The sequence below is a fragment of the Bufo bufo genome, chromosome 6, assembly GCF_905171765.1.
Source record: "Bufo bufo chromosome 6, aBufBuf1.1, whole genome shotgun sequence".
Lineage (NCBI taxonomy): Eukaryota > Metazoa > Chordata > Amphibia > Anura > Bufonidae > Bufo > Bufo bufo.
Genome location: NC_053394.1, coordinates 51474399 through 51497333, shown reverse-complemented (window position 1 = coordinate 51497333; position 22935 = coordinate 51474399). Strand labels below are relative to the sequence as shown.

General features: G+C 46.7%; 1 protein-coding gene across 1 annotated transcript; it reads left to right on the top strand.

Moving 5' to 3' along the window:
• Positions 1-391: 391 nt before the first annotated feature.
• Positions 392-21887, top strand: GPR26 (G protein-coupled receptor 26). The gene is made up of 3 exons (XM_040438260.1): positions 392-1059; positions 21022-21135; positions 21656-21887. The coding sequence occupies exons 1-3, from the start codon at positions 392-394 to the stop codon at positions 21885-21887; spliced, it is 1014 nt and encodes a 337-aa protein (XP_040294194.1).
• Positions 21888-22935: the final 1048 nt, after the last annotated feature.

The following is a 22935-nucleotide window of genomic DNA, read 5'->3' as shown; positions in this document are numbered from 1 at the left end:
GGGGGGGTTGCTTATTATTGAATAAGACATTGCACTTGCAGGATCTGTAGATACTCTTATTGTGATGGCATTGAGTCTGATGGTCTTAGTGGTCCATGCACTTTGAGGTGGGGAAGGTCCCCCTGCCTCCTCTGGAGGATGGATGCTCACAGGGAGAAGCATCTTAAACCCTCCCCTATCCTTGCCAGCAATTCTTTTTACACAATAGGCTCTCGTTCTGCTGGGAGGGAGTCAGAAGAGATGCCTGTTACATAAACCTCCTCACCTGAGCTGCTGCTTCCTCACCTGAGCTGGAGCCTCCTCAGTGTCTTCATCTGCAGGAGCAGAGGACAGGAGGCAGGATGGGGTCAGGCTCTGAACAGCAGCATGCCTGATCCGGGGGGCTCCAGCAATGGAGCTGTGGGGGGTTTTTGGCTTCTCCCTTCAGGTTGTGCTCATAGTGGCTGCTGCGCTGTCCAACGGGATGGTGCTGATCTGCTTCCTGGGCTGCGCGGACCTCCGGGGGCAGGTGCCCGGCTTGTTCACCCTCAACCTCACCCTGTGCAACCTGCTGCTCACTGCCATCAACATGCCCCTGACCCTGGTGGGCGCTGTGCGGGGTCACCAGCCCGGGGGTGAGGGGCTCTGCAGGGCTGTGGGCTTTTTGGAAACTTTCTTGACCAGTAACTCCATGCTGAGCATGGCTGCCCTGAGCATTGACCGCTGGGTGGCCGTGGTGTTCCCTCTCAGCTACCACTCAAAGATGAGGTATCAGGACGCTGCTGTCATCCTCCTCTACTCCTGGATCCACTCCTTGTCCTTCCCCATAGTGGCCCTCTGCCTCTCCTGGGTGGGCTTCCACCACACCTATGGCTCCTGCACCCTCCACAGCAAGAACCACGAAGAGGGGACCTCCTTCTTGGCTTTTATGGTCCTGTTTCACCTGCTCAGCTTCTTCCTGACCCTCCTGGTGCTGTGTGTCACCTACCTGCAGGTGCTGAAGGTTGCTCGATCCCACTGCAGAAGGATTGATGTGATCACAATGCAAACTCTGGTCCTGCTGGTAGATCTGCACCCCAGGTATTACCCAGTATCATCTGTTATAGTCCCTGCACCCCAGGTATTACCCAGTATCATCTGTTATTGTCCCTGCACCCCAGGTATTACCCAGTATCATCTGTTATAGTCCCAGAAACCCCAGGTATTACCCAGTATCATCTGTTATAGTCCCTGCCCCCCAGGTATTACCCAGCATCATCTGTTATAGTCCCTGCACCCCAGGTATTACCGAGTATCATCTGTTATAGTCCCTGCACCCCAGGTATTACCCAGTATCATCTGTTATAGTCCCTGCACCCCAGGTATTACTCAGTATCATCTGTTATAGTCCCTGCACCCCAGGTATTACTCAGTATCATCTGTTATAGTCCCTGCACCCCAGGTATTACCCAGTATCATCTGTTATAGTCCCTGCACCCCAGGTATTACTCAGTGTCATCTGTTATAGTCCCTGCACCCCAGGTATTACTCAGTGTCATCTGTTATAGTCCCTGCACCCCAGGTATTACTCAGTGTCATCTGTTTTAGTCCCTGCACCCCAGGTATTACTCAGTGTCATCTGTTATAGTCCCTGCACCCCAGGTATTGCTCAGTGTCATCTGTTATAGTCCCTGCACCCCAGGTATTACTCAGTGTCATCTGTTATAGTCCCTGCACACCAGGTATAACTCAGTGTCATCTGTTATAGTCCCTGCATTACAGGTATTACTCAGTGTCATCTGTTATAGTCCCTGCACCCCAGGTATTACTCAGTATCATCTGTTATAGTCCCTGCACCCCAGGTATTACTCAGTGTCATCTGTTATAGTCCCTGCACCCCAGGTATTACTCAGTGTCATCTGTTATAGTCCCTGCACCCCAGCTATTACCCAGTATCATCTGTTATAGTCCCTGCACCCCAGGTATTACTCAGTATCATCTGTTATAGTCCCTGCACCCCAGGCATTACTCAATGTCATCTATTATAGTCCCTGCACCCCAGGTATTACTCAGTGTCATCTGTTATAGTACCTGAACCCCAGGTATTACTCAGTATCATCTGTTATAGTCCCTGCACCCCAGATATTACTTATTATATGCTGTTAAAGTCCCTGCACCCCAGATATTACGTATTATATGCTGTTAAAGTCCCTACACCCCAGGAATTACTCAGTATCTGCTGTTATAATCCCTACACCCCACTGTTATAATCTTCACACCCAAAGTACTACTCAGTATCATCTGTTATAGTCCCTGCACCCCAGGTATTGCTCAGTGTCATCTGTTATAGTCCCTGCACCCCAGGTATTACTCAGTGTCATCTGTTATAGTCCCTGCACCACAGGTATTACCCAGTATCATCTGTTATAGTCCCTGCACCCCAGGTATTGCTCAGTGTCATCTGTTATAGTCCCTGCACCCCAGGTATTGCTCAGTGTCATCTGTTATAGTCCCTGCACCCCAGGTATTACCCAGTATCATCTGTTATAGTCCCTGCACCCCAGGTATTACTCAGTATCATCTGTTATAGTCCCTGCACCCCAGGTATTACTCAATGTCATCTGCTTTAATCCCTGCACCCCAGGTATTACTCAGTGTCATCTGTTATAGTCCCTGCACCACAGGTATTACCCAGTATCATCTGTTATAGTCCCTGCACCCCAGGTATTACTCAGTGTCATCTGTTATAGTCCCTGCACCCCAGGTATTACTCAGTGTCATCTGTTATAGTCCCTGCACCCCAGGTATTACTCAGTGTCATCTGTTATAGTCCCTGCACCCCAGGTATTACTCAGTGTCATCTGTTATAGTCCCTGCACCCCAGGTATTACTCAGTGTCATCTGTTATAGTCCCTGCACCTCAGGTATTGCTCAGTATTATCTGTTATAGTCCCTGCTCCCCAGGTATTACTCAGTGTCATCTGTTATAGTCCCTGCACCCCAGGTATTGCTCAGTGTCATCTGTTATAGTCCCTGCACCCCAGGTATTACTCAGTGTCATCTGTTATAGTCCCTGCACCCCAGGTATTACTCAGTGTCATCTGTTATAGTCCCTGCACCCCAGGTATTACTCAGTGTCATCTGTTATAGTCCCTGCACCACAGGTATTACTCAGTGTCATCTGTCATAGTCCCTGCACCACAGGTATTACTCAGTGTCATCTGTTAAAGTCCCTGCACCCCAGGTATTACTCAGTGTCATCTGTTATAGTCCCTGCACCCCAGGCATTACTCAGTATCATCTGTTATAGTCCCTGCACCCCAGGTATTACTCAGTATCCTCTGTTATAGTCCCTGCACCCCAGGTATTACTCAGTGTCATCTGTTATAGTCCCTACACCCCAGGTATTACTCAGTGCCATCTATTATAGTCCCTGAACCCCAGGTATTGCTCAGTGTCATCTGTTATAGTCCCTGCACCACAGGTATTGCTCAGTGTCATCTGTTATAGTCCCTGCACCCCAGGTATTACCCAGTATCATCTGTTATAGTCCCTGCACCCCAGGTATTACTCAGTATCATCTGTTATAGTCCCTGCACCCCAGGTATTACTCAATGTCATCTGCTTTAATCCCTGCACCCCAGGTATTACTCAGTGTCATCTGTTATAGTCCCTGCACCCCAGATATTACTCAGTGTCATCTGTTATAGTCCCTGCACCCCAGGTATTACTCAGTGTCATCTGTTATAGTCCCTGCACCCCAGGTATTACTCAGTATCATCTGTTATAGTCCCTGCACCCCAGGTATTGCTCAGTGTTATCTGTTATAGTCCCTGCACCCCAGGTATTACTCTGTCATCTGTTATAGTCCCTGCACCCCAGGTATTACTCAGTGTCATCTGTTATAGTCCCTTCACCCCAGGTATTACTCAGTGTCATCTGTTATAGTCCCTCCACCACAGGTATTACTCAGTGTCATCTGTCATAGTCCCTGCACCACAGGTATTACTCAGTGTCATCTGTTATAGTCCCTGCACCCCAGGTATTACTCAGTGTCATCTGTTATAGTCCCTGCACCCCAGGTATTACTCAGTATCATCTGTTATAGTCCCTGCACCCCAGGTATTACTCAGTATCCTCTGTTATAGTCCCTGCACCCCAGGTATTACTCAGTGTCATCTGTTATAGTCCCTACACCCCAGGTATTACTCAGTGCCATCTATTATAGTCCCTGAACCCCAGGTATTGCTCAGTGTCATCTGTTATAGTCCCTTCACCACAGGTATTACTCAGTGTCATCTGTCATAGTCCCTGCACCACAGGTATTACTCAGTGTCATCTGTTATAGTCCCTGCACCCCAGGTATTACTCAGTATCATCTGTTATAGTCCTTGCACCCCAGGTATTACTCAGTGTCATCTGTTATAGTCCCTGCACCCCAGGTATTACTCAGTGTCATCTGTTATAGTCCCTGCACCCCAGGTATTACCCAGTATCATCTGTTATAGTCCCTGCACCCCAGGTATTACTCAGTATCATCTGTTATAGTCCCTGCACCCCAGGTATTACTCAATGTCATCTATTATAGTCCCTGCACCCCAGGTATTACTCAGTGTCATCTGTTATAGTCCCTGCACCCCAGGTATTACCCAGTATCATCTGTTATAGTCCCTGCACCCCAGGTATTACTCAGTATCATCTGTTATAGTCCCTGCACCCCAGATATTACTTATTATATGCTGTTAAAGTCCCTGCACCCCAGATATTACTTATTATATGCTGTTAAAGTCCCTACACCCCAGGAATTACTCAGTATCATCTGTTATAATCCCTACACCCCACTGTTATAATCTTCACACCCAAAGTACTACTCAGTATCAGCTGTTATAGTCCCTACACCCCAGGTATTGCTCAGTATCAGCTGCTATAGTCTCTACACCCCAGGTATTGCTCAGTATCAGCTGTTATAGTCTCTACACCCCAGGTATTGCTCAGTATCAGCTGCTATAGTCTCTACACCCCAGGTATTGCTCAGTATCAGCTGTTATAGTCCCTACACCCCAGGAATTACTTGGTATCTGCTGTTATACAGGTGAAACTCGAAAAATTATCGTGCAAAGTTCATTTATTTCAATTTGAAAGGTGAAACTAACATATGAGATAGACTCATTACATGCAAAGAGAGATATTTCAAGCCTTTAACTAGTTAAAAGAAGAAAAAGCGCGGCACTCACCATCAACTTCCTTTTTGCAGCTTTATTCGTAAGTAAAATCACGGTAGATGCGGGGCACCGCACAGATACAGCAGGCAACAGCTGTTTCGTGCTGGATTGCGCTTGGTCAAGCTTCCCTTGACAAAGCACAATCCAGCGCGAAACGTCTGTTGCCTGCTGTATCTGTGCGGTGCCCCGCATCTACTAATTATTTTACTTACAATAAGGCTGCATGCACTATTTGTTTCTGTGTCCGTTACTTTTTTTTGCGGATAGGATGCAGACCCATTTATTTCAATGGGTCCACAAAAAATGCGGACAGCACACGCATGTTTATGGTGCAGGTGTGGATCCTGTTGGACATTAACCACATTAGGCAGTGCCGACTGCGTTTTTCTTTATATGGATATTTCAAGCCTTTATTTGTTATAATGATTGGATGGTTATGGCTTACAGTTTATGAAACCCCCAAATCACAATCTCAGGTACCCTTTGCTCAGGGGGTATGGATTAATTAGCTGATATAGTTATAGTCCCCACATGCCAGGCATTACTTATTATATGTCGTTATACTCCCTACACCCAAGGGATTGCACAGTATCTGCTGTTATAGTCCCTACACCCCACTGTTATATTCTTTACCCCTGAGATACTACTCAGTATCTTTTTTTATAGTCCCTACAACCCAGGTATTACTTATTTTATGCTGTTATAGTCTCTACTCCCCAGGTATTATTCAGTATCTGCTGTTATAAACCCCTTGAATTACTTAATATCTGCTGTTATAATCCATACACCCCAGATATTACTTATTATATGCGGTTATAGTTTCTACTCCTCAGGCATTACTTATCATATGTTGTTATACTCCCTACAGCCCAGGTATTATTTAATATCTGCTGTTATAGTCCCTACATTCCAGATACTACATATTAATGTAATCTTTACATTCTAGGTACTACTCAGTATCTTCTACTAAAGTCCATATTCCCCAGGTATTACTTACTATCTGATATAATACTTACTCCCCATGTATCATATATAACAGTATTTGCTGTACAGTCTGGTGTGGAGAATTCCTTAGCAGATGAAGGAGTTCCACCTGTTTGCTCCTTGTCCTGAATCACACACTTAGTTTTTGTGAAAGTATTTTTTTTCCCATGGCAAAGCCAGGAGTGTATTAAAAATGAATGGGAAATATAAAGCAAGATAACAAAATAATAGCAAAGACAGGTGCACTCTGCGGTCTTACTAAACCCTCAAACTGATGTTAAAATTGAGAGATTAGCCAACATATCCTACTGTGGAGGACATGTCTGAGCCCGAGCACCGCACCAAGGTTTCTCAAGTAGCCCGGGACCCTACACTCTCCTACCTGAGCCGTATGGGCGATACCAGGAGCCAGTGGGCAAATTACAGGAGCATGATGCCGACTCACAGACAACTCACCAGTTACCTCCAGCATGTAGCCATGCTTGCAATGGGAGGAGGGAGGAGTCTGCGAGTTCCACTCAAGACTGGCTGATATGTCCCAGGCCTCGCAGGTGCACCTAAATGTAACATGTGGAAGGAAAACAGGCACATTTAAATTGGAGTTTATACATCTCCAGGCATCTCTATAAATACAAACTGAAAAGAATGGCGTGGCATTAACCAAGCAGGAGCTGCTCAAACCCACATGCAGTCGTGCATATATATAGGGGAGCAAATCCTGCACTTGTGGCCTGTTGCTAATGGCAATCCCCAGCAAAATGCATACGGTGGAGGATGCCCGCGGCGAACCACAAGTACCACAATAGACATCCTACACAAGGTAACAAGTGCGGATGTGATAATTAATATAACAATATAACAAAACAATAACAAACACAGGTGCACTCTGCAGTCTCACTAAACCCTCAAACTGATGTTAAAATTGAGAGATTAGCCAACATATCCTACGGTGTAGAACATGTCTAAGCCCGGACACCACGACAAGGTTTCTCAAGTAGCTCGGGGACCTAACACTCACCTACCTGCGCCGTATGGGCAATACCAGGAGCCAGTGGGCAAATTACAGGAGCATGAGGCCGACTCACAAACAACTCACCAGTTACCTCCAGCATCAGCCAGTCTTGAGTGGGACTCGCAGACTCCTCCCTCCTCCCATTGCAAGCATGATTACATGCTGGAGGTAACTGGTGAGTTGTTTGTGAGTCGGCCTCATGCTCCTGTAATTTGCCCACTGGCTCCTGGTATTGCCCATACGGCGCAGGTAAGTGAGTGTTAGGTCCCCGAGCTACTTGAGAAACCTTGGCACGGTGCTCGGGCTCAGACATGTCCTACACCGTAGGATATGTTGGCTAATCTCTCAATTTTAACATCATTTTGAGGGTTTAGTAAGACCGCAGAGTGCACCTGTCTTTGCTATTATTTTGTTATATTGCTATATTGATTACCACATCCACATAATTGCTATCTTGTGTAGGATGTCTATTGTGGTACTTGTGGTTCGCTGCGGGCATCCTCCACTGTATGCATTTTTGCTTGGGATCGTCATTAGCAACGGGCCACAAGTGCAGGATTTGCTCCCCTATATATATGCACAACTGCATGTGGGTTTGAGCAGCTCCTGCTTGGTTATTGCCACGCCATTCTTTTCAGTTTGTATGTGTAAATATAAAGGAAGGACTTCTTCTTGCTGGGCCAGGCTCAGGCTAGATTCAGACGTCCGTAGTGCATTGCGGATCCACAATACACCCGGTCGGCACTCCCATGCCTATTCTTGTCCGCATGTTCTATTTTTTTTCTAGAGCCGCGGACCGGAAGTTCGGGGGCACGCTGCGGAAATGCGGATGCGGAGAGCACATAGTGTGCTCTCCGCATCCATTCCGTTCCCGTAGAGAATAAATGGGTCCGCATACGTTCCGCAATTTGCGGAACAGACGCAGACCCATAATACGGACGTGTGAATGGAGCCTTAAGCAAACTCCATCAAAAACTGAATTAAAACCTGCATGAGTGATTCCAGTTGTACTGCGACTAAGCATGGCTAGAAATGATTGAAGTACAGTAGGAAAGAATTAGCAGACCACATTGTTTTCTGGATACATTGGCCCTGCATGACATTAACAATACAAGTAGATGGCAATGTGTCTAGGATACATTATTTCAGATATAAGTGGCTGTTGGTTCAGATCATAAGGCAATAAGATAAAGATTGAAAGGTATAAATCCCATCACAATAACGTCATCTTGGGAAGGAAAGCAGATGTACTGGGTTTTTGATGATGTTCTGGGTTATGTTAGGCCTCTTGCAGACGGGCGTTGCGGGAAAAGGTGCGGGTATGTTGCAGGAACATGCACGATTTTTCCGCGCGAGTGCAAAACATTGTAATGCGTTTTGCATGCGCGTGAGAAAAATCGTGCATGTTTGGTACCCAAACCCGAACTTCTTCACAGAAGTTCGGGCTTGGGATCGGTGTTCTGTAGATTGTATTATTTTCCCTTATAACATGGTTATAAGGGAAAATAATAGCATTCTGAATACAGAATGCATAGTAAAATAGCGCTGGAGGGGTTAAAAAAAATTAAAAATAATTTAACTCACCTTAATCCACTTGATCACGCAGCCGGCATCGCTTCTGTGTTCTTTCTTTGCTGTGTGCAGGAACAGGACCTGTGGTGACGTCACTCCGGTCATCACATGGTCCATCACATGATCCATCACCATGGTAAAAGATCAGCGCTATTTTACTATGCATTCTGTATTCAGAATGCTATTATTTTCCCTTATAACCATGTTATAAGGGAAAATAATAATGATCGGGTCTCCATCCCGATCGTCTCCTAGCAACCGTGCATGAAAATCGCACCGCATCCGCACTTGCTTGCGGATGCTTGCGATTTTCACGCAACCCCATTCATTTCTATGGGGCCTGCGTTACGTGGAAAACGCACAAAATAGAGCATGCTGCGATTTTCACGCAACGCACAAGTGATGCGTGAAAATCACCGCTCGTGTGAACAGCCCCATAGAAATGAATGGGTCGGTATTCAGTGCGGGTGCAATGTGTTCAACTCACACATCACATCCGCGCGGAATACACGTGTGAAAGGGGCCTAAGGGTTGCATGTTTGCTGCATGATATCATATAGTAGAAATATTGTTTGTCAATCACAGAGGCTCAGCATTAAGTACATTCTAAAGTTGTTGCATGTTCTAAGTTTTATGTATTATTTTATTTATTATAAATTATATAATGCATGTTTATTAAATATTGGAAAATCTGTGCTGTGTGTGTATGCACTATTACAAAGTCACTAACAGGTAGTAAATATATTTGTGCCAGGTGAACTGTAGAACCACATACAGGAATGTGTGTATATGACGGCCACAGAAATAATTCAGGATGACACTGGGTCAATAGTAATGTATTATCTATCTAAAGTATTATCTATCTATCTATCTATCTATCTATCTATCTCATATCTATCTAATAGCTATCTATCTATCTATCATCTTTTTATCCCAGTTTATCCCAGTAGGTCAGAGTTACAGGAGGCAGCATTCAATATCCCTATGGATTGTTTGGGTATATACTCATGTGCATTTAACTGCATTGAGTTACCCAGAGGTTTAAAATGTATATAAAATGTATCTGCCCACTCAATGCTACCGTGGCCACTTGACACTCCTCACCCGTAAGGGAATCGCTGCTAGGTTCCCAAACACAGTCTGCTGCTTGGACTGGTGAAATCTGAACCCACGTATATGAAAGGAGTCTGGTTTCTGAAACAACCAGAGTGGGAACCTGCGCTGATTACGGTGTAGTCAAGGGTTTAGAGACACAAATAAAAAGTTGTATGGATTGGTACCTTATAGGAGAGCGATCTATGCGTGGAAGATCCTCCTTGTTATTGCAGGGAAGCTGGTGTCCGGATGGCTTCTGGTTCAACCTTCTAGCGTGAGTGATGCTCCGGCCGGCAGCAAATCACTCGTGCGAGGGAACCACCAGTTTGAAGTCCGGGAATTTCGGCGTGTGACGTCACCGCACTCTGTATGGATGCCTTCAGGGGACAAAAACTACCCTACGCGTTTCTGAGCCAGTCGGGCTCCTTCGTCAGGGATGGTGAGATTTGTCAGTCCTGAGAATAAATAGGCACTCGTTCCCATGACAACCACTGGTTTAATATAACAAGGAGTGTTTGACCCCGTTCGGTTTATGGGTTAGTATTATGCATTAATCAAAGGCAAATAGTTTGATCTCCTGATTTAAGCCATATGGGGCTAAACTGTTTAATTTAAAAATCCATTTACTTTCTTTCCGTGACATTTCCTTAATAAGTGGTAGGCAATTAAGAGTGCCGCATTTGTGTGAGGGGAGGCGGGGCGTTCACTATTTAAACCTGGCCCTCCTCCCCCCACTTGTCGGTTCGAACGATTTCGAATCGGCTTGTGGGTTGGTGCCAGAGAAGGGCATGCGTCACTGGAGGATCGGGGGATCGGCTGCGTCGAGCTCGTCGCTACGGTGATTAGGTAGGCAGGGTGGCTTGCACACCCGTCTCGCTATGTATAACATGTGGGGCTGCCGAGCGTGCCGCCGGTCCCCAGCTGCGCTGGAGACTGCCCGCACTCCCGATCGCTTCCGGCACCCCGATCCGCTCCAGGCCCTGCGCTAAGCACCCCCGCTCCCACATGCAGCGTCGCCCAGGCAGGCACCCCTCACCTGTGGCTCAGCAGCGACGGGTCACGACGTCCGCTCGCATACCCTGAGCATCGGTCACGCCGGCCGTCGGCTCCACGACACAGCGTTATATATCACTCACTCCCGTATCAGAACGTTCCGCCGTAGAGGAAAACGCCGTCCGCTCACACAGGGATCTATTCATTAGCTGCAATCAGTAAGCGGAGGTCCAGCTGCAGGATCAGGGGACGGAAGCCGAAACCTATAGGCGATTAATACGCTGCGGCTTTCCCTGTACAAATAGTCGATAGCGGTGGGCACGGGATGCAATGTTCCACATGGCGGAGCGCAAATCCCTCACAGCCGATCCTGATGCACGTTCTCCTGGTAATTACAATTAGCGAGGCTGTTAAGGTGGACATGCTTATGTGACTTTCAGTCATGTCTAGGAATCCGCTGCAGAATAAACTCGTCTTCTTTACTGCGCCAAACTCAGGCAAGACAAGATAAGCAGATACTCAGACATGTGCACTGTATAACAAGTTATGATTTCAATGGTTAATTCTAACCTAGAAGGGAATCACTGGCTTGCTGCGCTCCAGCAGGTCCTGGCTTGAGAGAGGGCGGGGGATGGTCGACACCTACAGGCCCATACTGGTACTGCAGTCCAGGTGCAGGGCTCCTCTGCTCAGGCACAGTGGCTAGGTACTAAGGCAGGAGTATAAAAAAGAAAAAAAATTAAAAAAAAATAATAATTAAAAAAAAAAAAAGAAAAAAAAAAAGATTTAAATAAAATTTGGAATATGTTCAAGGATCAAATATAAAGAGGGCTTCAAGGAGGGGGGCTGGCCACGTCACTTTGCGCACGCAGCCGGGCCGCCCGTAAGCCCATACGGTCAGTCAAGGGGTTGGTTCGGGCGCAGTCACAATAATCCGGTGGTTAGCTAGGGAGCGGTGGCATGAGTGAAGTGTCGCCCAGCTGGCGTGCGCTCACTCACACGTCTGTTCTTGGTTGTTCAGGTCCACAGGTGGTGGGCTAACTTACGATACTGTGGGGTTCGTGGCTGTCATGGCCGCCAGGTGAGTCAGGGGTGGTGCATGCGGGGGCCAACCCCCTCTTTTCTCCTGCATAGGCTTGGGGGACGGGGGATGGTGGACTATTATGTCCAGGCCTCTGGCGCATCTCTTACAGGGTGGCGCCTACAGTCGTGGCCTTTGGTGGGGGGGGAAGAAAAAAAAAAAAATAATAATAATAATAATAATGGTATAGATAGGAATGTTGCTTTGCCAGGTCTGTCACGACTACAGACTCCTTATAAAGCCCTGCCACGACTGCAGGCATCAGTCTGTCACGACTACAGACCCGCTCTAAAGCCCTGCCACGACTGCAGGCAACAGTCTGTCACGACTACAGACCCGTTATAAAGCCCTGCCACGACTGCAGGCATCAGTCTGTCACGACTACAGACTCGTTATAAAGTCCTGCCACGACTGCAGGCATCAGTCTGTCACGACTACAGACCCGTTATAAAGCCCTGCCACGACTGCAGGCATCAGTCTGTCACGACTACAGACTCGTTATAAAGTCCTGCCACGACTGCAGGCATCAGTCTGTCACGACTACAGACCCGCTCTAAAGCCCTGCCACGACTGCAGGCACAAATCCGTTACGACTACAGACTCATTATTAAGACCGGCCACGACTGCAGGCATTAGTCTCATGTCAACAGACTCATGAGGTAATACTACCACGTCTACAGGCGATGGTCCGTTACCGCTACTCTCGATGTAGGGTCCCCTCACGACTACAGGGGCTAGTCGGTCACATCCACAGACTCGGTCGCACTCCCGTTAACTACAGGCACTGGGTGGGCATCTACGGGTAGTTGCGTCACGACTACGCACGTGGGTCAGCCACGGCCTGGGAGGTCAGCCTTCACGGTCACAGGTAGGTCCAGTTAGGCTTCAGTCTCCCAGCGGGTTCCAGTCACAATAACCAGCCCCTAGGTGAGGGGGGGCACTCCCGCACCGGCGCACAATGCCAGGGAGCTGTGCGGCTCCTCACGCGGCACACGGATCAAACCAGCGGGGGCCGGGGCCCACGGTAAAGGAAGGGCTCCCTCTGATCCGGTGCACATTGCCAGGGAGTGGCGCTGCTCCCCACGCGGTACGAGTGTCCAGCCGGCGGTGGGTCGGCCCTAGCTGAGGAGGGGGGCTCCCCCGCACTGGTGCATTCTGCCAGGGAGCAGCGTGAGCTCCCCACGCGGCTGGGGGTAAAGGCTCCTCATCTTCAATAAAGTCTGGCACGGGCCGCCGTGCCGTTAGGTAGGCAGGGATCAGGGGAAGGAGTACTTGGCTCGGTCAGAGGGAGCAGATCATAGGCGGTGGCTTCCTGCTGCCGGCCGTACATTAGGTTCCAAGGGGGTTATTTAGGCACAGGATGTTAGTTAGTCCGTGCAGGTGATCTGCGTTATACCATGCTATTCATGCTCGTACTCAGAGCTGTGCCCATACGGGAGCTGCTTAAGTGGTTGATAGTGAAAAAAAAAAAAAAAAAAAAAAACAAAACATTTTTGAGTCTCTCACGCAGAGCTTCTCCGTTTTAGGTTTACACATATGACTCCGCCATCTGAGTCTCTCACGCATGGCTTCTCCGTGTTAGTTTTACACATACGGATCTGCCATTAGAGTCTCTCACGCATGGCTTCTCCGTTTTAGGTTTACACTTATGACTCCGCCATTAGAGTCTCTCACGCATGGCTGCTCCGTTTTAGGTTTACACATATGTCTCTGCCATTAGAGTCTCACGCATGGCTTCCCTGTTTTAGGTTACACATATGACTCCGCCATTAGAGTCTCTCACGCATGGCTTCTCCGTTTTAGGTTACACATATGACTCCGCCATTAGAGTCTCTCACGCATGGCTTCCCCGTTTTAGGTTACACATATGACTCCGCCATTAGAGTCTCTCGCGCATGGCTTCTCCGTTTTAGGTTACACATATGACTCCGCCATTAGAGTCTCTCACGCATGGCTTCTCCGTTTTAGGTTTACACTTATGACTCCGCCATTAGAGTCTCTCACGCATGGCTTCTCCGTTTTAGGTTACACATGTGACTCCGTCATTAGAATCTCTCACGCATGGCTGCTCCGTTTTAGGTTTACACATATGACTCCGCCATTAGAATCTCTCACGCATGGCTGCTCCGTTTTAGGTTTACACATATGTCTCCGCCATCTGAGTCTCACGCATGGCTTCTCCGTTTTAGGTTTACACATATGACTCCGCCATTAGAGTCTCTCACGCATGGCTTCTCCGTTTTAGGTTACACATATGACTCCGCCATTAGAGTCTCTCACGCATGGCTTCTCCGTTTTAGGCTACACATATGACTCCGCCATTAGAGTCTCTCACGCATGGCTTCCCCGTTTTAGGTTACACATATGACTCCGCCATCTGAGTCTCACGCATGGCTTCTCCGTTTTAGGTTTACACATATGACTCCGTCATTAGAATCTCTCACGCATGGCTTCCCCGTTTTAGGTTACACAAATGACTCCGCCATTAGAGTCTCTCATGCATGGCTTCTCCGTTTTAGGTTACACATATGACTCCGCCATTAGAGTCTCTCACGCAGAGCTTCTCCGTTTTAGGTTACACATATGACTCCGCCATTAGAGTCCCTCACGCAGAGCTTCTCCGTTTTAGTTTTACACATATGACTCCGCCATTAGTCTCTCACGCATGGCTCCGCCATTAGTCTCTCACGCATGGCTTCTCCACTTTAGGTTTACACACAGGACTCCGCCATTAGAGTCTCTCACGAAGGGAGATAAAAAAAAAAAAAAAAAAAAAAAAAAAGAAAAAAAGGGGGGCCTATCACTCACCTATTGGGCTTTGTCGGGGTTTTTGCCACTCTCAATTAAACCTGTCCTATAGCATTGTTAACTATACCTGGCAGGTATTCAGCACCATTGGTACATCCTACATCCGGACCTACCGTCACTCTTCTCCGCCCACCCGATCAAAGCGGCGTTGAAGGGTTTGCGCAAGATGTCTGTTGTGAAACGACATGGGCGTCAGCCATTTACCGGTAGCTTGTTCAGGCCGTGACAGGCAAACTTCAGGGGCAAACCGTTCGGGCCACAGGTTAGCGCTCTGGTAGAAACAGCCTTGTACCTGGCCTTCCATGGATTCCTCAGGTCAGGCGAGCTCATGGGCACCAATACGCTGGCTGGGTGCCTGCGGAAAGGTCAGCTCATCCGGCGCGGGTCCATCTATGTCCTCACCTTGGCCTCGTCCAAGACGTCACGGCCGGGGCAACCAGTGGCGGTCAGATACTTTCCCACGGACAGCAGATGGTGTCCGGTGCAGGCCTTGGAGGCTTGGCTGCGTAGTATTTAGTCCAAGCGGCATGTTCTCCCGTACTCGAACTAGGCAATGCCCGGCTAACCACCGCGGCCTTTCTTACGTACATTCAGGTTAGTTGACAGGTTCAGGGGTCGGTCCTCGCTGGATCACAGGACATTCCTTCCGCATGGGCGCGGCAGCGGCGGCGTCCATGCATTAGGTGCCAGTACATGTCATCAAACGGTTGGGTCGTCGCAGTTCCGCGTATTCCATGCGTAATATCCCGGATCCTTATACGAAATATTATTGGCTTTCGAGTTTTGGTCTGTAGTTTCTGTTATCAAGTTTTCTAACTCCTATGCATGGTTCTTTTGGCCCCTTTAGGCTACCCTTCGATAAGCAGTTCCGGCATAACTCTGCTGCTTCTAGGTTGGGGGGGTGGAGTATAGGCTTAGGTAGGGTACCCTCTCAGCATGAGCCGATCCGAGCACAAGTGGTAGGCAATTAAGAGTGCCGCATTTGTGTGAGGGGAGGCGGGGCGTTCACTATTTAAACCTGGCCCTCCTCCCCCCACTTGTCGGTTCGAACGATTTCAACCCACCCAGGAGCCCTCCCTTCTTTCAGGTCTCATCATTGGGGTAGCCCCCTTTAGGCTACCCTTCGATAAGCAGTTCCGGCATAACTCTGCTGCTTCTAGGTTGGGGGGGTGGAGTATAGGCTTAGGTAGGGTACCCTCTCAGCATGAGCCGATCCGAGCACAAATAAAATCTATAGGAAACTCCCGACGAATCCGACAGATTCCTATAAGAAAAGACTAAAAATCCTGGTAAAAAATTGAAAAATAAAAGGAATCATATCAACAGAGGAAGCATCTCATATTAACAACCAGAATCCAAGGATCCCAATATTTTACTACTTGCCCAAGATCCATAAATGTAAAACTAACCCTCCCCCAGAAGACCCATAATCTCGGGAATTGACGGATTAACATCCAATCTATCAAAGTATATTGATGTATTGCTACAGCCATATGTACAAAAGCTACCCGCATATCTCAAAGACACAAAACACATTTTACAGATATTAAAAGAGATAGATTGGAAGGATAATTACATTCTAGGTACCCTAGATGTAGCATCACTTTACACTGTTATTGAATATGAAAAAGGAAGAGAAGCCACAGAATATTTTTTAAAGAAAGATGGCGTGATGCCAGAGGAACAGATCCATTTTATTGGAGAATGTATTACGTTCATTTTGAAACATAACTATTTTAAACATGGATCCGATTTTTACTTTCAGACGTGGGGGACCGCGATGGGGACGAGATTCGCACCGAGTTTCGTAAACCTGTATATGGGTCGATGGGAGGAGCTTACCTACCGCACCTCGGGTGAGATTGGTACGAATCTGGTCCTCTGGAAACGTTTTATTGACGACGTGATTTTTATATGGAAGGGAAATGAACTTTTATTGGAAGAATTTTTAATTGGCTTAAATAAAAATTATTTTTATCTTAATTTTAGCCCTACTTGGAGTAAAAAACAGATACATTTTTTAGACTTAACGATTTCGATTGTAGATGGGTCCATCCATACGAAGATGTACCACAAACCCACGGACACCAATACCCCTCAATAGCTGTCACCTACCAATTTGGTTAAATAACATCCCACGTAGCCAATATATATGAGCAAGGAGAAACTGCACCAATGATAGGGATTACAGAGAAGAATCCCAAAAATTAAATAAAAAATTCATGGAAAAGGGATACGATATAAAGAATCTGGTACCAATCGCAGATCAAGTTATTAGACTTGATCAATCCGCGTTACTACAGAAAGACACAAGACAAGATAAAGTAAAATTACCAAAAGATGACAAACACGTAGGACCGCAAACCATTGAAATCCCTATCATCAGCAGATATAGTGAAGGCACCTCAATTTTCAAAAAAACTGTAAGACGGCATTGGGAAATATTAAAACAGGACAAGCAAATTGGTGAAATGATCACAGAATATCCAAAATTCATATTTAAGAAGGCCCCAAACCTTTCTAACCTGGTGGCACCTTCTATCACAATCAATAAACCACCCATACATACAGGGCCGATTCTAGGTGAAATGGGGCCCTGTGGCAAAAAAAAATAAGGGGCCCCCCTCACACACGACACCTGCTGACTTTAACGTCCCCCCCATCACTACAGAAATACAGTGTCACATACCTCTTACATCCAGTGACATCTCCTTTGATGTTGATGTTCTCTGTCCTCGTCTTCTCCTTTCAGACCAGACTACAATTTTGTCGCCATTTTCCATCTCTGCAGTTTAACAACAAAAAAAAAATCTTAGTTTACTACTTTTCCATCATCCTCCCATCTTCTGGACAAGTCATCCTACTACCCCCAATGCTGTGCCGCTGTGCTCCCCAATACTATACTGCAGAAACAGATAATACCCCTCATAATACTAGTACCACACAGAGCCCCCCATATAAAATACCCCTTCTTTGTGGCCTCAGTAGAAGCCCCCATAGTGCCCCATAATAATTTTCCAGTATCAAGTGCCTCTCTTCCACCCCCCATGTGCCAGTATCAAGTGCCAACTCCCCATGTGCCAGTAACAAGTGCCTCTCTTCCCCCCCATGTGCCAGTATCAAGTGCCAAACCCATGTGCCAGTATCAAGTGCCAAATCCCCCCATGTGCCAGTATCAAGTGCCAACCCCCCATGTGCCAGTATCAAGTGCCAAACCCTCCCATGTGCCAGTATCAAGTGCCAAACCCCCACCCCATGTGCCAGTATCAAGTGTCAACCCCCCCGTGTACCAGTATCAAGTGCCAAACTCCCACCCTATGTGCCAGGATCAAGTGCCAACCCCCCCATGTGCCAGGATAAAGTGCCTTTCACTCCCCCCATATGGCAGTAAAAGTCCGGTATAAAAAAATAAAATAAACACTTATACTTACCTCCATCACACAGCGATGCGATGCAGGCCTCTTCCGGCCTGTGTCCCACGCTGTATGGCTCAGGTTGCGCCGCCTGCACCGGCCTCTGATAGGCTGCGGGCCTTGTGCCAGCAGCCTAACAGAGGAACAGGGAAGGGAGACGCCTCTCCCTCCCCTGCCCCACAGCACAGCCATCTGTATCGCTGTCCTGAGGATGGCGATACAGATGACTATGGAGATGGAAGCGTTCATCTCCCTGTGACCTGCCAGTGTCAGGTGGTGGGCTTGCGGGCCCCTAAGAACTCGGGGGCCCAGGGGCAATTGCCCCCCTTGCCTCTATGGAAGCGCCGGCCCTGCATATATAAACAAGCGATGAAGAAGGGTTTTTATCCCTGTAAATTATGTGCTAACTGTAAACTGACAAAAAAATTCACAAAAGGACCAATAATGGAAATAAAAGAAAAGAACTCTGTTTTTAAAATCAACCATTACATGACATGCAATACCACAGGAGTCATATACTATATAAGATGTCCCTGCCAAAAAATATATACGTGGGGAGAACAAAAAGACAGCTAAAAAACTGAATCATCAGCACATCAATAATATACACAAAAAATTTGAGGGACACCCACTATCCCGCCATTATGCCCAAAATCATGCGGGCAACTTTGCGGGATCCACATTTGGAGGCATTGAAAAGGTGCCCACCAACAAAAGAGGTGGCAATTATATTAAGGAAATGTCACGGAAAGAAAGTAAATGGATTTTTTAATTAAACAGTTTAGCCCCATATGGCTTAAATCAGGAGATCGAACTATTTGCCTTTGATTAATGCATAATACTAACCCATAAACCGAACGGGGTCAAACACTCCTTGTTATATTAAACCAGTGGTTGTCATGGGAACGAGTGCCTATTTATTCTCAGGACTGACAAATCTCACCATCCCTGACGAAGGAGCCCGACTGGCTCAGAAACGCGTAGGGTCGTTTTTGTCCCCTGAAGGCATCCATACAGAGTGCGGTGACGTCACACGCCGAAATTCCCGGACTTCAAACTGGTGGTTCCCTCGCACGAGTGATTTGCTGCCGGCCGGAGCATCACTCACGCTAGAAGGTTGAACCAGAAGCCATCCGGACACCAGCTTCCCTGCAATAACAAGGAGGATCTTCCACGCATAGATCGCTCTCCTATAAGGTACCAATCCATACAACTTTTTATTTGTGTTTCTAAACCCTTGACTACACCGTAATCAGCGCAGGTTCCCACTCTGGTTGTTTCAGAAACCAGACTCCTTTCATATACGTGCGTTACCCAGAGGGTTGTCCCTTTGCCCCTTCCCTTACCCCATACCCACTCCATCTCACACAGGAAGGAATGGTATTTTTGAATGCAGAAAGTAGTCTGATTTTGCTTTAAACACATTTTCTACGTTAATCAGAACTGCATTATTTTATATAAACAGCTGAGACTTTCTTCCAACTATATACCAAATGTTGGTCTCTATCATCATGCACCTGATGGACTCTCACTTTTTCTTGTGGACCTATCCTGGTATAAGATTCTGATGTTTCTAACCCCCGGACTCGGCTCTCTAACTTTTCTAACTTTTCGTGCTTTTTTATTTACATTGAAGTTGACAAAAATAGGAAGCAACATCTCCATTGGGTGGTCGACCCACAGGACATGCTTAAAGTGGCTTCTAGATCAAAGTTTATCTTGATCCCTGATTGGAGACCTTATCATTGTACAACCAATCTGTGAAACTCTGTGGGGGTCATTTATTAAGACTGGCGTTTTAGACGCCGGTCTTAATAAAGCTCCTGCTCTAGCGGTGGATCGCTGAAGTTATGTAGAGGTGCCGGCCTCTACATAACTTTGGCACATCCAGCGCCAGTCTAAATGTAAGCCAGCTTCCTTGCTGTCTTACATTTAGACCATTTTCTACACCTTAAACAGGAGTACACACCATGCCCACTTTTTTAGACCTGGCGTGAGCGGGAAAAAGTCGCAGATTGTGGCGCAACTAACCATTCTGCCACAATCTGCGCCTGAAATACGCCCAATATGGACGTATTTGAGGTTAATAAATGACCCGCTGTATCTCTTTAGTAAAAGTGCTACAGACCATGGTTGTGGAACCACTGGACTTTGAGCTGTTCCTGAGGGTTTTTGTCCTGGCGATACCCTGGTTTTCACACTTTAACCCTATGTACAGGGATCCGGTCTTTGCCGCAGGGGAACCACCAGGCTGCTATCTCTTGGAACAGTCCCAGTGTTGTTGGCAGCTGACTCATTGGGGTTAGAGCCACCTATGCCAAACACCGAGGGATCAGGCAATACACATAATCAAAACCAGGCAGACAGAGTACATGCAAATGTGAGAAACAGTCCCAGGACCAGAGCAGGTGGCACAGAGTCAGGATCCAGGGAAGAGGCAGAAGAAAAATACAGGCAGATGAGCAGACCAAGGAAACAGGCACAGACCAGGTCAGACAGCAGACAGATAGACTAAGGAGTCAGGCAGAACACGGTCCACATACAGACAAATGGACTATAGCTCCTTCACAGGATTCAGCAGACTAGAAAAACCAGACAGAACCTTGTGCACAAGCGAGGGGTGGGACCCACCGCACAGAATATATAGCAGGGCATAGTCAAGCAGGTGCACAGAGAAACAAATCAAAAACATTAACCCTTGCAGTGCTGCAGAGAATATCAGAATACAAAGGGGGGGGGAATAAACTTTATCAATGCTGCAGAAGGAGGGGAGCAGCAGGCACAGACTGTCAATGTAACACAACTCTATCTTTCTATAATTTATGTTTGCTTTTTCCTCTTCTTCTATATATAGAATTCTCACAGATGTGTTTTTTCTTCTAGTGTCAGACAGAGATGCCTGGAGGAGCAGAAAAGGAGAAGGCAGCGAGCAACCACAAAAATCATCACATTCATTGGGACATTTCTGCTTTGTTTCACTCCATATGTAATCACTAGGTAGGTGTGAGAAGCAGCATAACTAATCCAAGAGCTTCTGCATTTTATTGTTTTTGTTATATATACAGTATATATATATTTATTTATTTATTTTTGCAGAACCAGCCAGCTACCTAAACAGATGATGGGGAGTAAAAGATCCGTCTGTTGATTTCAACATCCCTGATCTTTTGGTTCTCAAGTTATATAACCTGCTGCCCCAGGATTTCTGACCTCCGGCCACTTAGGACATATGCACGCTGGGCAAAGTCGAGAGCACATGTGTGCAGGGTTATCAGGAGAGATAGAAACATAGAATGTGTCGGCAGATAAGAACCATTTGGCCCATCTAGTCTGCCCAATAACTGTCTAAAGTATAGGGCCGGCCTAGGTATCGAGGGGTCAGATTAAAGAAGTTGTCTAATCAAAACCACTTATTTATACAATGAAGTCAGTCCGTTGTTCCAATCCCAGCAGTTCCCATTTCTGAAATTCCAGTCCTAATAACCTACTGTGCCCATGTGTTTTGTTCGTATTTTAGGTTGGTTGACATCTCTTCATCCGCCACCATCAGTTCCCAGTGGGGCATCATCAGTCGGTGTTTGGCCTACAGCAAAGCATTGTCAGACCCATTTGTATACTGTCTGACACGCAATCAGTATAAAAGCTGCTGCCGGGACATGCTCAACAAACTCCTCAAACGTAGTTCTGGCAACACTGTCCAAAGGGCCAATTCTTACGTAGGACACATGGTGCCAACAACCTCTGATTAATGGCACTAGAAGAACTATGAAAAACCAAAATGTCCATGGACCAATGTCTATCTACAAAGATGAGATCTATAGGAAGAAAAGACAGCTGCTGTAATGTATTGCCTTAACTTATTATCAGGGTTTTTGGATTGCCCTTAAAGCCTCAGGATGGCTCTTTGGACTATTCAAGAGGGGCTTGAATCATATTTCCTGAGAACTGTACCCTTCCAACTCGAAATGCATTTCCAGATTTGCAGGACAAGAAAGATAAACATATCAAATTGAATCACTGAACACAATGTAAGCGAGCCACATCTGTCAGCCGGAGGTCAGTGGACCATGAGGAGATCAGAACTATTGCTGCTCAGTAGATGTTGATCTGATGATCTTTTTGACAATCATGTATATAGATAGATGTCACATATTTGGAACGTGTCATTATAAATTTTACTATTCGAATCTCAACTCTTCAGAGAAAGATATATTGTTTCACTTTTATTTTTAAGAAAAAAAATAAAATGTATCCGACCAGTGTTCTAACGTAAATCAGCCTTGTATGACTATGCATGTCACCTACAAACAACAAAGGCACCCCTGATGACTTAGGCCCCTTGCAGACGAGTGTGCGTCACTCTGCGAGTCCGCAGCGCAGCTCCCGGCCTGACCTCCCAGCTCTGATCAAGTCACATAGCATTACCGTATATTGATTTATGATGCTATGTAACCCTTACAGTTCAGGTATGCATTAGATGACACTGACATAATGCTGCCAGTGTTATCCAATACATTCCAGAACTGTAAGGCTGGTTTCACACGGGCGTTGCGGGAAAAGATGCGGGTGCATTGCAGAACATGCACGATTTTTCCGCGCGAGTGCAAAACATTGTAATGAGTTTTGCACGCGCGTGAGAAAAATCGGCATGTTTGGTACCCAAACCGAACTTCTTCACAGAAGTTCGGGTTTGGGATCGGTGTTGTGTAGATTGTATTATTTTCCCTTATAACATGGTTAGAAGGGAAAATAATAGCATTCTGAATACAGAATGCATAGTACAATAGCGCTGGAGGG

Coding starts and splice junctions, on each gene's coding strand:
- GPR26 (XM_040438260.1), top strand. CDS start 392: ATGGAGCTGTGGGGGGTTTTTGGCTTCTCCCTTCAGGTTGTGCTCATA. Junction 1,060..21,021: donor CTGGTAGATCTGCACCCCAG/GTATTACCCAGT, acceptor TTTTTCTTCTAG/TGTCAGACAGAGATGCCTGG. Junction 21,136..21,655: donor ACTCCATATGTAATCACTAG/GTAGGTGTGAGA, acceptor TTCGTATTTTAG/GTTGGTTGACATCTCTTCAT.